At 51.0% G+C, this 15,525-nt stretch overlaps 1 protein-coding gene across 1 annotated transcript in view; it reads left to right on the top strand.

The window, feature by feature from the left end:
- Window positions 1-15,525, top strand: part of Fbxw8 (F-box and WD-40 domain protein 8) — a 90,478-nt gene that overhangs the window by 27,278 nt on the left and 47,675 nt on the right. Inside the window, exons 4-5 of the mRNA NM_172721.2 lie at window positions 3,157-3,245; window positions 14,412-14,569. Coding sequence (NP_766309.2) covers window positions 3,157-3,245; window positions 14,412-14,569 — 247 coding nt within the window. The remainder of the gene's footprint in view (window positions 1-3,156; window positions 3,246-14,411; window positions 14,570-15,525) is intronic.

Below are 15,525 nucleotides of genomic sequence, written 5' to 3'. Positions count from 1 at the left end.
CTCAGCCCTTCTCCTACTTAAAGGTTGCTGTGAATAGACTTTGAAACAAGAAAGACTGTCATGACTGGGCCGGAGTGCATGTCTGTCCCTAGTCACCTTGTAACCTGAGTAATGACCAGTGCATGGGATCTATAATATCAGTGAGCAGGTACTGCTTCCCACTGTGGAATGGCTGGCCAGCTTCAGCTCTGGTGACATGAGATCCGCCCACTCAGGCCAAGCAGCACCCCAGGACCCCTACTCCATGTCAGAAGCACTCTGCCCCTCTACAAGAGGTCTCCAGGCATTGCCAGGTGTCCCTGGTGGCAATAATTGCTCCTAGTTAAGAACCAGTCATCACTGGAGAGTTGGCCAAGCCAGTCTTCCTTAGCCCATTAAGACATTACCAACTAAGTCAGATCTAGTTTGCCCATGATGTCTGCATCCACAGAAGGTAACAGGGAGTAGGCTCATTTGGAACCTGTGCACCAGCCCGATGAGGCCTCTGATGGATGGACAGGGTGATCTATGGAGGAGAGCTGCACAGAGGAGCCCAGGGGCCTGGTGAAGGTGGGCAGAGAGAGCCTTAGAGCTGGCCTCCCTACCTTCCTTTTTCTAGAAAGGAGGGAACCAGGAGAGTGACTTGTCCCTGGCTTTGAAATCAGAGATGTCTGACTGACTGAGGGAGAGCAGTAGCTTTGTTGTGCTTCGGAGCATGGTGTACGTGCATGAGTGTGCATGTGCGAAGGACAAGGGGAAGAGGGCAGAAGGTCCTCACTCAGCTAGACTCAGGAGAAGTGAAGAGCATTTGTCATCCCATACTAGTTTACAAAGATGATGTGATGTCACCCCATGTCTGTTCATCGGTTTTCTCTAACCAGTGCAAAGCCATCAGTTATGCGTGGTGTGCAGTTGTCTGTCAGGTCATCTGGCAGACGGACAGCAGTGAGAGGGACTTGTGGGATCCCGGGCCCACTCCAGACCTGTCAACAGTGAGGACAGCTTGGGTGACATTTAAGTGACCTTTCACTAAACTGCAGTTTAAAACAGAGCCTTCATCAGTGCATGCCAAGGGCATCATGGCAGGTGTGAATCTTCTGAATGCCTTCATTCTAATCGGGTGCCTCACAGTAGCACTGTACCTAGGCCTGTAGCTGTGGAAGGTAGCCCTAGGATGGCCTGGTGTGTCCCCTGTGCAGCTCGCCTGTGCTCAGGGCTCTGGCCAGGTGGCAGCTACAGTGATTCTGACCTGACTGACATCCATGTCAGGAGGGGGTGGGCAGGTGGTTGCCTTGGTAACTCCTCAGTCAGTGTCCAGAAACTCCAGAGAGGACCTCCTCCCAGGAAAGGGCTATGAGTGCAGGTCCAGAGCTGAGCTGGAAATAGGTGGACAGGTGGGTAACCCTGCCATGATGCCATTCTTCCTGGTGGTTGCTGCCCTTTGCGTTCTAAATCTGTCACGAGTAACAGTAACAGTGTGACTTGATGCCCAGGGTGGGAAGGCAGCTACTTCACCGAGCCCACTGATGCCCTGGGATGCAGCTCATCTCAGGCCCTCTGCTTTCTATCAGTACCTTCCCCTCAAGAGAGCTCTTCTGGTCCCTTCTCCCAGGTTGCCGAGGTCCTCCCTTCCTCTAGCTCAGCTCCACCTGACTGCCCTGAATGTCTTCTGCCCCTGAGCTGTAGACTTGGCCTAAGGACTAAGTTAGGGTCATTGTGTAAATTTTCTGCTGTCTGTGCTTCCCGTGGAGCTCACCCGCTTGCTGTGGTCTACTCCCTGTGCAGAGGTACTTACATCCCTTCAGAGTCCCCTTGCTTTATTTTAAAAATAATTGATACGTTTTCTGGATTGATGACAATTGAGCGCTACAGTCTGGAGCGAGTGTCTGATAGCTATACTTTTGATGTTGAATGAATAAATTTAAGCAAGAAGTAGCAAAGGAATACATGGTGTGTCGAGAGAGACAGCGGACAGCAGACAGACAGCTGATGGCTCACAGCAGCCAGCACAGGTGACTGCAGCAGCCCAGTGGATAGAGCAGACAAAGGCGGCAGCAGCAGACTGTGCCTAAAATGTCCAGCAGAAATGGCCTGGGACATGGAGGCCATCAGCTGGGGTTCCTGGTGGAGAGCTGTCTGCGCGGGTGAGCTTCCCGTGAGAGCTGGCCTAGGATGGGCTTCCAGCTCATCTTTCCCAGGGTTTGTATGCCATCAGAAAATGAGCTGTGTAGCCTTGTGGAGGTCCTTTACCTTCATGCAGCTACTAACTCCTTAGTGCTCAAGGGTAAGGGGTTTATTTTTATTTTTGTGAAACAAGGTCTATCCTACAGCCCTGGCTGTCCTAGAGCTTGCGGTGCAGACCAAGCTGGCCTCAGACTCCCAGAGGGCCACCTGCCTCTGCCTCCCACATGCTGAGAGTAAATCACTGTGTGCACTACCACACCCACTTAAGGATGAGTTGTTAAGTACCCTAGCTGCTTGCTGCCTTCCCCTCTCTGTCAAGGGAGACAGGGCCATGCTTGGGTCTACAGTGGGGGGCGGGAGGGGGGGAGCCAGCTTCTCAGTGTGTTCAAACGGCGCATGACAGTTTACCAATAGAAAGTCCACTTCAGTGATCATGGGAAACAGCGCAGCAGTCACACAAGGGCACACAGCTGGAGCCTGCTGCATCCCACCTCTCTCAACACCCCACCTACTTTCCCAAGGAGCAACCCAAGTTAATGGTCAGACTGTCCCCTCGAGGAGGCTGACGCTGACTTAGACTGCTATCTCTGTCCTTCCCTGTCTGCCTGCTACGACACCTTTCATTTATTCTGGGAACCCTCTTATGGATCCACTAAGTGCTCTCCTGCAGGCTGAGCTGATTAATATGTGACACACCACTTCAGGCCCTGCCATGTGGGGGCACACTTACCTGTGTGCACACACTTCTTTCTACCCAGTGACATTCTGGGGACACACAGGCCAGCATCTCTTGTTCCCTGCTCCACACAGACCACACTGCCTCTGGTTTAGAGGCTAACCTGGGCAGGCTCCCTGTTTTATCCTTCTGCAGCCCACTGACTGGAATGTGGTGCGCACCATAGAAGATGGTTATGGCCTGTAGGTGAGAGCAGAGCATGTTACTGGGGAACTACCCCAGGAACAGTACAAACCATACCCCTTTTCCTCACACAGAATCGCAAAGGTGCCGTGAGCGAGCTGGAGCATGTTCCCGACGCTGTTTTGTGTGACGTGCGTTCTCACGATGGTGTGGTCATTGCTGGGTAAGCAAAGCCGTATCCCTTCCAGTTGCTCAGTCCTTATCTTCACCCCCTGCCCACTGCTCGAGCACCTCAGCTTCAGCTACACACACAGACCCTGCTAAACTCTCCGGTTTGAAGTCTTCACCCCCAGCAAGGCTGTGGCCACGAGCTCCTTTCCCTCGCCTGCAGTTGGGCATTTGTGTGTCTCCTAAGTGAGAAGCTTAACATCAGCTCCTGTGAGCTCCCTCAGCTGCTGTTCCAGAACCCAGCATGAAGAATTCTTCTGGTTGTTACTAGAGATCTGGATATGCACTTCTTTACTGTGCAATGAGATCAACTTTATTTTAGGGTTAGATTATCTCTTGAGCTAATGTCTCAAAACATAAACTTTATATATTTTTGCTGTGTGTCAGATGTATACAGATACTGCACAGGCTGTGTGCCAGAAAGCAAGTCCAGTCGATTGGCTTTGTGGGAGCTGCCTCAGGGCCGCTGCTTCAAGTAGACCAGAAATCAGGGCCAAGCTTGGACTTAGACAGCTAGCAGTCACTCGCCTTTCCTTTACCTTCTCTCCTTCAGCATTACTCAGTGAGCACCATTCGAAGGCCAGCAAGATGGCTCAGAGCGTCAGAGTGCTGAGCCCAAGACTGACTAGCCCCAGGGTTGACCCTGGAGCCCACACTTGTGTTAGGGAAAGGAGAACCTTTCTATTTCTGCCAATTGTTCTCTGACCTCTGTGTGTGTCATGGTACCCCCAAATGAATGAGATATTAAAAAGAAAGTTAAAGGACCTTTGAATTGAAATTCTGAGTAGATTTCTGAAATACTTTATGGCAGGCCCGTCCATAAAAAATTGTTTGTTTGTTTGCTTGCTTGTTTCTTGTTTGGATTTTGTGTGTATGTATGGGTACACAAGTACCACACTGCATGTATACAGGTCAGAGGACAACTTGCAGGATTTGTTTCTCTAGCCACCGTGGGTCTCAGGGATTCCACTTGGGGTGTCAGGTTTGGTGGCAGATGCCCTTACCTGCTGAGCAGGCTTGCTGGCCCTTCCGCTTTAGGAGAGTCTGGCCAGGAGGGCCCAGCTTTCTTTAGCGTCTGTTTACTGGCCTCAGCTCTTACATCCCCATGGTTAACCTGTCCATCTGTCTGTTAGGATGCTGTTAGGCCTGCAGCTTCATTGTGAGGTGTGGCAGAGTGCTTTATTCCGTGTTTGAGGGCTGGTGGTAACCATGCAGGGTTACTTTATTCCCACTTCAGGTTTCTGCCTAATCTTACAAGATGGTGCTGGAGGCCATGATGCAGAGATGGGCCTAAGAGGCCTAGGAGATTACAGATGTAAGACACTCCTTCCCCAAGTCCAGTTAGGAGCATCTTTGAGCATGGAGCCCCAAGAAGGGACCAGCTCTGAAGACAGCCGCCCCCTCCCCCACCTCCTTCTCCCCGGGGATCTGCTCAGCACTAGATAGGCCACCAAAGGCGCAGTGTTGCCAGTGTTCTGGGATCGATTGTGTGAAACTTGAGCTCTGGGTCAGAGAGGCTCCTCGGCTCCCTTCTCTGAGAGAAGCTCCAGTTGATGGCTCAGTCCGAGACCCTGCCATCTCGCTTGTATGCAGAACATCTTGTGTTTATCATTAAAATTTCATCTGGCGGTTACGATGCTTGTTTTCTAGGTCAGCTCTTGAATCCCTTTTCATTTGAGACAGTGGTGTTTGTGGTTACCTCATTCCCAATCAATGTTGTATTCTCCAGGCTTTCTGCAGTCGAGCATCTCCAAGGAGCCTCTTAAAGAGACAGGACTGCCGGCCGCTACTTGCTCTCACTCATGCTGGTTTCCCTGTTTTTCCTGTTTCTCTTTGTTTGACCAAAAGGCTGGCTTCCATGTTCCCCCCAGCCTGTGAGATAAGCCCCGTAGGGTCAGAATGCGGGCTTGCTTCTCCCCAGTTAGTGTTCTCTGTGCACTGGCTTTGGGCTCAGGCTATGTAGGCTCAGTCCTGGTTCTGCCCGACTCCTCTTTTCACGTCAAACCAGAGAGACTGTGAAGTCACTGCCTGCTCCTGGGCTTCCTGGCTGAGCTAGGCCCCATGTACAGTGTGTTCCACCTGCTTCCCTCCTTACTGTCTTGGGTGCGCTCACCAGTCACCTTTCTGATACATAGACCTCTGTGTAGTCTGTAGCTAACTCAAGTTGTGCACCTTGCGTTTGCCCACAGTCTGCTGAATTACTGGCCACATCTGTTTGAAAATTGAGATCTGGTAAATATACCATGACATTCACTCTTTCAAAGAATCAAACTCAGTGAATTTTAGTAATTTGCAAGACTGTACAACGGATACTGATTCCAGAGTGTTTTCAAGACCTACACACAAGTCCAGTGCCCATTTTTTTGTTTTATTTGTTTTTTTTAAAAGACAGTGTTTATCTGTGTAGCCCTGGTTGTCCTAGAGCTCTGTTGGTAGACCAGGCTGGCCTCAAACTCAGAGATCCCCCCAGCCTTTGCCTGTCGAATGATGCGACTAAAGACCTGTGCCATCACACCCAACATCCCCAGTCCTAGTGTTGATGGGCCAGTTAGCTCTGCCTCCCTGCAAGGCTTGCTCCTGAATCCCCTTGACTAAGAAGCACCTCTTTTCAGTGCGGTTTTCCCGTGTGTCTTTTCATTACTTTATTAGATTTACTACAAAACTCCTCACATAGTTCCTAATTTTCTCCTTCGTTCACCCAGCAGAAGACAAATAAGTCACTTCCTGTTTTCTAGATGTTCTGTTCTGAGAAGTGGGCTGGAGGATGCCATCATTGAGTAGACAAGCACAGGTTAGAAGGCTCTGATGTCACTAGGTTACACAGTCTCTTAGGAACACAGGTGTGGGGGTGGGTGGGCCTGCTGCTAACCAGACTGTCCTGTGCCACTCGATTGTGTTAGTGTTAGGATCATCTCATGGTTGGGCCTGCAGATTTTTCTGTTTCTGTTTTGGTGACACAGTTCATCTTTAACCTTAGAAAGCAGAGGCTGCTGGAGAAACTCCATGTTCTCTATAAATAGTGTCGCCACGGCTGTGTTCATAGCTTTCTATCTGGAATCCCTTATGTGGGATATTCCATCTCTTAGAGGAATTTTGTATCTTCCACACTTAGAAACTTTGAAAATTCTTTCATAGACCAGTGTAGTTCCAGTGTAACTTTGTGATTTGAAGTCCCCAAACCATCCCTTAAATTTGTTCCTGCACTTAGCTCCCTACTCCACGGTATTGCCAGAAACATGGCTGCCCTCAGGGTGTCTGCCGGCTGGTGCCTTTTGAGCCTCTTGATGGTTTGACCAGGTTGACTGCATCCTCCTTGAGGATGGATCCTGTGTTAGACTACTTTGGCCCCATAGAACCTGCTTGAGCCTAGCACCCAGGAGACTTGGAGAACAAGTTGCAGAGTCTCAAGAGAAGTCTGTCTGAGCCACTCAACCCTCCTACGCTCTCCCTGAGGCCTTTGCCCCTGTCCTGTTGAGTCTCCATAGGCCCCTCAGCCGTGAGACAGCATTCCAGAAAATGTGAGGGGCTCATCCACCAGGACAGCGTCTCCTACTTCTTAGGAAGAAATGGTTTTCAAGGTTCCCCCCCAAATGCAGCCCCTTTCTGTCCTCCTGGGCCCAGTGTCCACCTGCATTCTCTGTGCTCTGCCCTTGCAGTACTGCCCGGGAGGCCCCAGCCTGCCTTCTGTGCCACACTTCCATCTGTAGTGCTGGGTGGCAGTGCATCAGGAAGTGTCTGCTCCCCCCCCTCAATTTTGACTTTTGTAGGTGACAACTCTTAAAAATCTTATGATGTTGGCTTTATAATTATACAAAGGAGTTACATTGTGGTTATATGTGTTGGAATTGAAGGTGTAGCTCAGGGTAAGTGTGCTTGCCTAGGAAACACAGGGGTTAGGGTCAAGCTCTAACCCAAAGACAAAGCCCGGTTAGGAATGAGCTGTGTATCTCACTGAGAATGAATGAATAGGAGCCAGCATGATGAGAGCACCCTGCTGTGGAGCTTGGGCCACACTCTACCCCTTGGCCCTCCCTGCACAAGTTAAGACTTGCAAACAGATGACATCATGGGCTCAGAAAGGTCACAGCACCAGGCCAGGGTGTGGGGCCAAGTAGAGTTTGCTGAGATGCTCTGGAGAACCACCTAGTGAAGAGCCTCCCAGGTAGGGCCTGGGGGCCTGGGGAGCCAAGCCTGGGCTCCTGGGGAGCCAAGCCTGAGCTCCTGTGAGGCCCCATGCCTGCTCTGCCGCCATTAAGCTATTAGCTCACCAAAAGCTTTTATGCATGCTCAGGAGTGTGTGGTGGTGTGCAGTTAGCTCCCCCGCTCAGTATCACATGTCTGAAGTGTCCCACTCCCATCAGCTGGCTCAGTTTCTGCTCCCACCAGAGCATCAAGTCTCCCAGATGGTTCAAACTACTGAGCCCCTTTCTATGCTGAGGGGCGTTTCAGTCTACCCAGGTGTTTCTTCCTGGTTTCCATGGTCACCTGCTTTTCCTGGAGGAAGCCACAGCTGTGTGTCCATGTTTCTCCTCTGCAGATGGGGCTGGAGGAAAACTGCATCAGTCAGTGTTCAGAAGTTAACTCTCCCTTTACCTAAAAGTGCTCTGCTGTCCTGTCCTGTCTCTCATCCCTTAGTGTCCTCAGCCCTCCTAACTGCCTCCCCTCACAGTTTCTTATGTCTGCTGCTTCCTAACTGTAATGTTGCTACTGTTATGAATCATAATGTAAGTATCTGATCTGTATGATGTCTGTTGTGTGACCTCCCCAGTGGAGTCACGACCCATGGGGTGAGAACCACTGCCTTAGACTCAAGCTCACTAGAGCAGATTGATAAGAAATACGGCCGCTTCCTGGCAGCCAGGTGAACTCTGGCTGTGTCTCAGCTGCAGGCCTCCTGTGGGTTTATTTTGTCATCTATCCACAGGATCTGGGATCTGAGTGTTTGCTCTTGGACCTGGAGCTTTTTTGGTTCCTAAGCTTTGAGGTCTGAATTGCTGCTTTGTGTCATCTGTCTCAGGCAATGGTTGTTTACAGTGAAAGATTAAACTTAGAGATGCACATTTAAACACAGTTGTCCAAGGTAAGTTAACAGAACTTAATGACAGGCATCTTTTCTCCACTTTCTCAGTGACTGAAAATCTCCTTTGCTTTGACTGTGTGCCAGGATCAGTAGAGGCTGTGTTTGGAAGCAGTGTGCATTTGCCCTAAATTTTAAAGTCGGAAACAGAAGGTCTCAGGTGTCCTGGGCCAACAGGGCTTGCTTGTTAAGTGCAGACTGGTGGTAAGGTTCTTTTATGTCCTTGTCACCCATCTTTACACGTAACAAGGACGTGCATTCCAGCCTTCTCCTTGTCAGAAAGCCTTCTCCTGGCAGTTCCCTCTCAGCCTCGCCTTGTATGGATTTTGTGCTGCTGCTTATGGCTCTGGACTGCTTCCCTCCCATAAGGGGCTCCGTCACGACCCACTAGGGATCACTTTTTAAAAATACTTTGAAATTTATTTATTTTCTGCCGTGAGGCATGCGTGCTTTTCTAGTAAATAAGTCTGAGGTAACCTGCTGGTACGCGACTGGAGGAGAGCTTTGCATTTATTACATCTTTAATGAAGGCGCTCCAGAATGTCCTTAATAAATACTGATGAACTCATGGCTGCATTTATCCATCTCTGCTTCTCCAGGGAATTATGGGAAGGGCCACAGCTCCAATAACTCTGCATAATCATCATCGACTCTGACTCTATTGATTGTCATTAACCAAGATGTATGGAAAGCAGTTGTAAGTGTGCAGTGCATGTACCACACAAGGGCCATTAAGATGTTCATTATTTTTCAATTGCTACGTCTTACGCTCCCCTCGATGTTTGCTCTAGTGCATTTCCACAGAGTGGCTGCACTGTGGGGCGAGTTCATTTTGTTAATTGTGCAATACAGCAGTCATGTTCTATAGAAAACAGTAAATACCCTGGATTTTATTGATCACAGCAGAAGCACAGAGCAAGGGTAGAATTCTGAAAACCTCTGTGCCGCGGGTGTAAGCGTCCTCTGTGTGGGAACTGTACCTCAGCAGCTTTCAGCCGCTTTTCCCTTCCAGGTGGAAGCAGCAGATCCCTGTTCGGCTCACGGTCAGCATGGGCAGACTGCTCAGAGCACATCTTGCACAGGAGTGCTTCCTAGATTCACAAAAGCTGCAGCTGCTGGTGGCTGTGGAACTGCATGGGAGATGCTGGGCGGTAGGATGGGAGGCAGGGGCCGGGACACCATGGAGAGCACCCCAGACAGGCCCAGCACCAGGCCAGGTTCCTCCCAAGGATTGTCAGTACTTAGGAGTCTTCTGTTGGGGGTGGGGGAGTGTCCCTCTGCACTCTACTGGTTATTAGTAATCCATTGTAGTATTTGTCTTCCTAGTTGGAGTGAGCACAACAGCCAAGTCCTTGGCACAGGGATCCAAGTGCTCAGAACCATGAACTGTGTGCTGCTGAGGCCTGATCACAGTAGAGTTGGAACTTCATTTGGGAGCAGCAGAAACAGGGTCCCATGGAGGAAGAAATTCCACCGATTTTTTTTTTTTTTTAAAGATTTATGGTCAGGCGTGGTGGCGCACGCCTTTAATCCCAGTACTCGGGAGGCAGAGGTAGGCGGATTTCTGAGTTAGAGGCCAGCCTGGTCTACAGAGTGAGTTCCAGGACAAACCCTGTCTTGAAAAAAAAAAAAATTATGTATGAGTGCTCTGTCTGCATGTGCACCTGCATGCCAGAGGAGGGCATTGGATCCCATTACAGATGGTTGTGAGCCACCATGTGGTTGCTGGGAATTGAACTCAGGACCTCTGGAAGAGCAGCCAGTGCTCTTAACCGCTGAGCCATCTCTCCAGCCCAATTCCATTGATCTTTGTGTATACTTACCCAGGATATGAAATTAAGTGTGGAAGGCTGTCTTGAGTCAGCCCAGCCCCGTGCTTTGGTGCCCTCTTCTGGGGCTTTGGTTGCTGGTATCTGACTGCCCATGAAACAGGGTGGTGGGACTGATGGAGATATGTGTGTGTGTGGGGGGGTCCTGCCCAGCTGAACACACTGTGCAAACCATGAATTCCTTGTGTTTCACTTAAATGGGGCTGGCTCTTGTGAGCAGTGTCTGTTGAAAGTCGTAGTTTCAGGGTGTGGAGTAACTTGTTGGCTGCAGACTGAGGGAGGCCTGGGCACAGTTGGAGCCCACTTAGCTCTGGGCCTCAGTGTTCTTCACAAACCCTCCTCCATTTGTCCAGGTGGCTTGGAAGAGCTTTGAACACATTGGTTTTGAGTGACAAAGAGCTGGCCCTGGGGAACAGATGCACCCTTTGCTGCTGGATGTCGCATGGGAGGGGACTGAAAGGCTATGTCAGGTGGGACTGGTCCCTCTGCCCCCCTTTTCTTGTGGCCTCTTGCTTTGAATAAATCTTCTCACAGAAGCACACATTAGAGAAAGCTCTAGAGTTGTAATCATTTAAACTGGCAATTGCCCTGGTACCAAGGAGCTTGGCATGGGAGCCAGTACTCTTTTTAATAAAGAGTCAGCAGCCACCTCTGACCTCCATCTTGCCAGGCATAGCATGACTGGGAAAGCACTTGGTTCTTCATGTCCCTGGCCCATGTGCAGCTGGTTCCATCCTGTCTCGCTGGGAAGAGGCCTCCTACGTTGTCCTGTGATCCTACAGCAGCTAATGTACTGTAGTTGTCGTGTGCACACTGTAATTACAGCCATCAGTGCCGAGGTCCAGAGGCTTCCAGTGTGAGTGCTTATGGCCGTGCCGCTGTCACAGGAGTGTCTGAATCGGTTGAGCGTACTTGTCCTTGGGCAGCGATGGAGACATCTGGAGCCTTTTCCACCTCTGTCTCTGCATCTTCCTTAGCTCTTCCTGGCCATTGTGAGTGAGCATAGCCAGACCACGCTCAGGAGTTTGTGCAGGGCCCTCTGCTGAGCAGTGTTGTCCACTGGTGACAGTGCCTGTCTGCAGCAGGGCTCAGCAGCACCAGGTTCTCTCCCTTGGCTGTCAGAACCTGCATTATGGGTCTTGCAGCTCCTGCTCAGATTCGAAATCTGCCCCTATCAGGGTGAACCGCCTAATTCTCTGCTTCTTTAGCTCTGAAGAACAGAGTTAATTCAAGTGGCTGTCTGCAAAATTCCATGTTTATGCAAATAACTGCCTTTGCCTGATGTCTCCCAGAGCTACAGTTCAGACTGTTTGGAAGGAGATGCTAAAGTCTGAGGAGATCATCTGTGTTCTGGGTACTTCACTCCCCATTACTAGTGGGGGCTGCTGGTTGGGAGGGAGTGGAGGGTGCTGCCAGTGACCTGCTCTTTCCAGACACCACTTCTTTATAGCACTAGCTGTGCATGAGGTACAGAGGTTCAGGCCCAGTGAGGATGGGCCTGCACGAATGGCCAGTGGCGGTAGCACGGAGCCCTAAGTCAGCAGGCAGGATGGGCAGAGAGCCTTGGATGCTTCTTGGAGTGACTAGGATTGTGAGTCAGTGTTGGAGGGACCTGGTTTGTCCTATGATGGGACTGGTGACAGCGCTGACAAGGCAGGCGTCTGTGAGGAGCTCAGGAGCCTGCGAGCCAGCGCTCAGGAGAAGCGTGCGTGTTTTGGTGTGCAGGGGCAGTGTGAGTGCTATGACTTAGCTGTGCCCTGTGAGTCCCTGCCCTGCCCTGTGGAGCCCCTGCCCTCCTCCCCTTCCCTTCTCCCCTTCTCTGTGGAGTCCCTGCCCTGTGGGGTCCCCACCCTCCTCCCCTACTTATTCTTCAGATGAGAACATAGCAGCAGTTGTCTTGCACAGCACTCTCCTGTGCAGCTCAAAGGTGAAACATGTTTTCCTTGTGGTGCTTGTTGCTGGTTTACCTCAGAACTCTCTGGAGAAGGCAGTGAGCTGTAGCCCTGGTCCCCCAGAGCCTGCCTTTCACACCCTGCCCCTCCTACTGTATTCCCAGTGGGGCATCATGAAACACAGCATGAAGACCGTGGATGTGCTGAAAGAGTCCAAGCAGGGCTGTCTGCAGCAAGAACAGCTCATGGTTTCTCTTCATCTTGCTTTCCTGAGCCGTGTGTCCTCCCCTCTTCATGTGGAGAATAGCCTGAGCCTGGAGAATAGACTCATAGTCTGGACTCCTATACCAGCCTTCCTATCATCTCTGTAGCGGAAACAAGCGGCCTAGCCTGCTCCAGTGAACAAACTGAGTCAGGTTGAGGGGGCCGAGCTGATGCTTTGTTGCAGCTGTGGGGAGCAGCTCCTTCTGGGGTTCCTCATCAGTGTGGTTATCCAGATCGCTTCCTGAGGAGCCTGGACCCTGTGGCTGTGATCTGTGTGGGCCACGTCAGTGTGCAGCTTTAGTTATTCATGCATTGTCACAGTTAAGGAGAGCTAGGAGGGTTAGTGATCATGATAGTGGCAATCCAGTGTGGGGAGGCCTCTCTACTGTGTAGCCCTTTTGACAGAGTTGTCTATACTCTGTCCTGCAGAGTGAGCTCACCCACAGGATGACCTGGAGGCTATATAACCTACATGTTTACAGGTTACTGTAGATTCCTGGGTGGGAGGGCATGCTGCAGTGTTATAAAGAAAATGACCCTGAGTCAGAGCACTCATGGTTGTCTCATTAGGAAATCTTTCCAGACAATGGAGGCACACACATTTAATCCCACTACAAGCAGGTAGATCTCTGAGTTCAAGGCCAGTCTGGTCTACAGATGGAGTTCCAGGAAAGTCAAGACTACACAGAGAAAGCCTGTCTTGAAAACCAAATCAAGCCGGGTGTGGTGGCGCACGTCTTTAATCCCAGCACTCAGGAGTCAGAGGCAGGCGGATTTCTGAGTTTGAGGCCAGCCTGGTCTACAGAGTGAATTCCAGGACAGCCAGGGCTATACAGAGAAACCCTGTCTCCGAGAAAACAAACAAACAAACAAAAAACAAATCAAACCAGCGGACCAACCAACCAACCAAAAAACCCAAATCTCGCCTTGGGTGGCTGATGGGGCTGAGGGAGTAAGAAGCACTTGTCTAAAAAAGCTTGGTGTCCTTAGTCCATCTTGGAACCTGCACAACAGTGGAAAGAGAATCGACTCCACCAGCTTGTCCTCTGGCTGCCACACAGGTATCCAGTATGCATGTGCACAGCAATACATAGACATGGGGTCTCACCTGAGGCTGGCCTTCTGTAGCCATGTCAGACATGATCATGTCCTAGGTTTCGGAGGTGACTAGATGTTTTATCTCTGCAGTGAGATTCTGAGGGAGTGTGGTTAGGGCCTTAGGAGCACTGTCCCTTGGAATCCCTGCCTCTCTGTGCTCAAGAGGCCCCTACATACAGCTCCTTCTCCTCCACCCTCACCCTCCTTACCTGAGGGATTCAGCAGGAGGAATGTGGACTCTCAGCGACAGGCAGGGTGCACCTTCATTTGGCTACCCTATCATCCTTAAGGCCTTAAGACAGTGGGCTATCCAGGAAGTGGTCAGAGCTGCAGGCCAGAACTAGGGCCCTTGCTTTTTTAGTGGGCAGTGCAGGCACTTCTTTCTCACAGGAAGGTGGCAGTACCTGGCTCTGCCACGGAGTCATTTGAGCAGATTCGATGTCCTTAGGGGCCCTAATGAGTTAGCTGTGCTCCTGGAGGAGGTGTGAAGAGCTTGTTGGCGCTCTGTGTCCCAGCTGCATCTGTGTCTCCGCATGCATGCCTGCTGGGATGCCAGCACGGGTCTATGGTTCTGTCTGTGACTCCTGGAGTGGGAAGGGTGAAGGGGATGGCTTGGTTATGAGGCTGGAGAGGGCACATCACACTGCTCTTTCTCCTTCCCTCCCTTCCTTTCTCTTTTCCTTTGAGACAGTCTCACTATGGAGCTCTGGCTATCCTGCAACTGTGTACACCAGGCTGGATTTGAACTCACAGTGATCTGCCTGCTTCTGCCTCTCGAGTGCAGGGTGGTCACCATTGTGTTGTAACAGCGTGGGCTGTGTCCACAGCCTTCTGCAGTCCAGCCGACAACTTCCTCACTCAAACCACTGTAGGAACAGGGCCTCCCGCCAGCCCACATGCTCCATTCAAACCACCATAGGAACAGCGCCCCCGCCAGCCCACATGCTGCCATGTATAGCCTCCAGATTTCTCTTGGAACCAAGAGCATTATTCTCTTCCAGATACACGTCAGGGGATGTGCGGGTGTGGGACACCCGCACCTGGGACTACGTGGCCCCCTTCCTGGAGTCTGAGTCTGAGGAGGAGGATCCTGGAATGCAGCCATATGTCTCCTTTGTGAGGATCAACAGCTCGCTGGCAGTGGCGGCTTACGAGGATGGTGAGTACCACCGTCCCCCCGTCCCCCCCCCCCCCCCCCCCCCCCCCCCCCGTCTCAGAGAAAGCCTCACCCAGTGCCGAAGCTGCAGCTGCTCCCTCCTCCTCTGAGCATGCACACACTCACATAATCACTCACCTACCTCCTTACACAGGATGTATGTACATTCGCACACACCCCTGCCTCCTTACACACACGGTTATGCACTCTGTCCTGCTTTTAAGTGAAGAATCTAGCCAATAACCCTGTGCATTAGTAGGCATTGGAACATGATACCCATTAAAACTGGTGTTTAATTCATCCTGGAACCACTGAGCCGGGCATGAGTGCCAGGCATGATGAGACTGGCCAGACCATCTTAAGCAAATGCTGTGTTTAGTTTAAAATAGTAAATGTACTCAGCCTACTGTTCCTGTGTCCTCGGCTGAGTCTAAAAAGAATAGTGGCAAGGATGGAGAGGTGATCTGACATATGTAGGCAGAAGCGGGAAGTCAGCACCCGCCTTCACCTGCCACTCACTCACACCGTGTACAGCTCCTGATGGCCCGGACAGATCCTGAGTGCATGGGAGCAACCATGGTTTTGCAAACTGTTAGAGGGATGATGGGACAGGTGCATTGCTAGGGATAGAGTTCATCTCACCTCACATGGCCTCCTACCTGTCCCCTGCTCCCGGTCCTGATGTCCATTGCAGATTGCCAGGCAGCATCATGTCATTTGGCACAGAGGGCAGAGCTACAGGAGCTTTTAAGGAGCTTTGTAACCACCTAATATTTAACGAGAATTCAGAGCTAAAAGAGTAGACGTAGAGATTTTAAAAATTGAGCAGGGCTGGTGAGATGGCTCAGTGGGTAAGAGCACCCGACTGCTCTTCTGAAGGTCCAGAGTTCAAATCCCAGCAACCACATGGTGGCTCACAACCATCTGTAACAAGATCTGACGCCCTCTTCTGGAGTGTC

This window comes from Mus musculus, chromosome 5, assembly GCF_000001635.26.
Source record: "Mus musculus strain C57BL/6J chromosome 5, GRCm38.p6 C57BL/6J".
Classification (NCBI taxonomy): Eukaryota; Metazoa; Chordata; class Mammalia; order Rodentia; family Muridae; genus Mus; species Mus musculus.
Note: the sequence above shows the minus strand (reverse complement) of the source record. Positions and strands in the feature narration are given on the sequence as shown.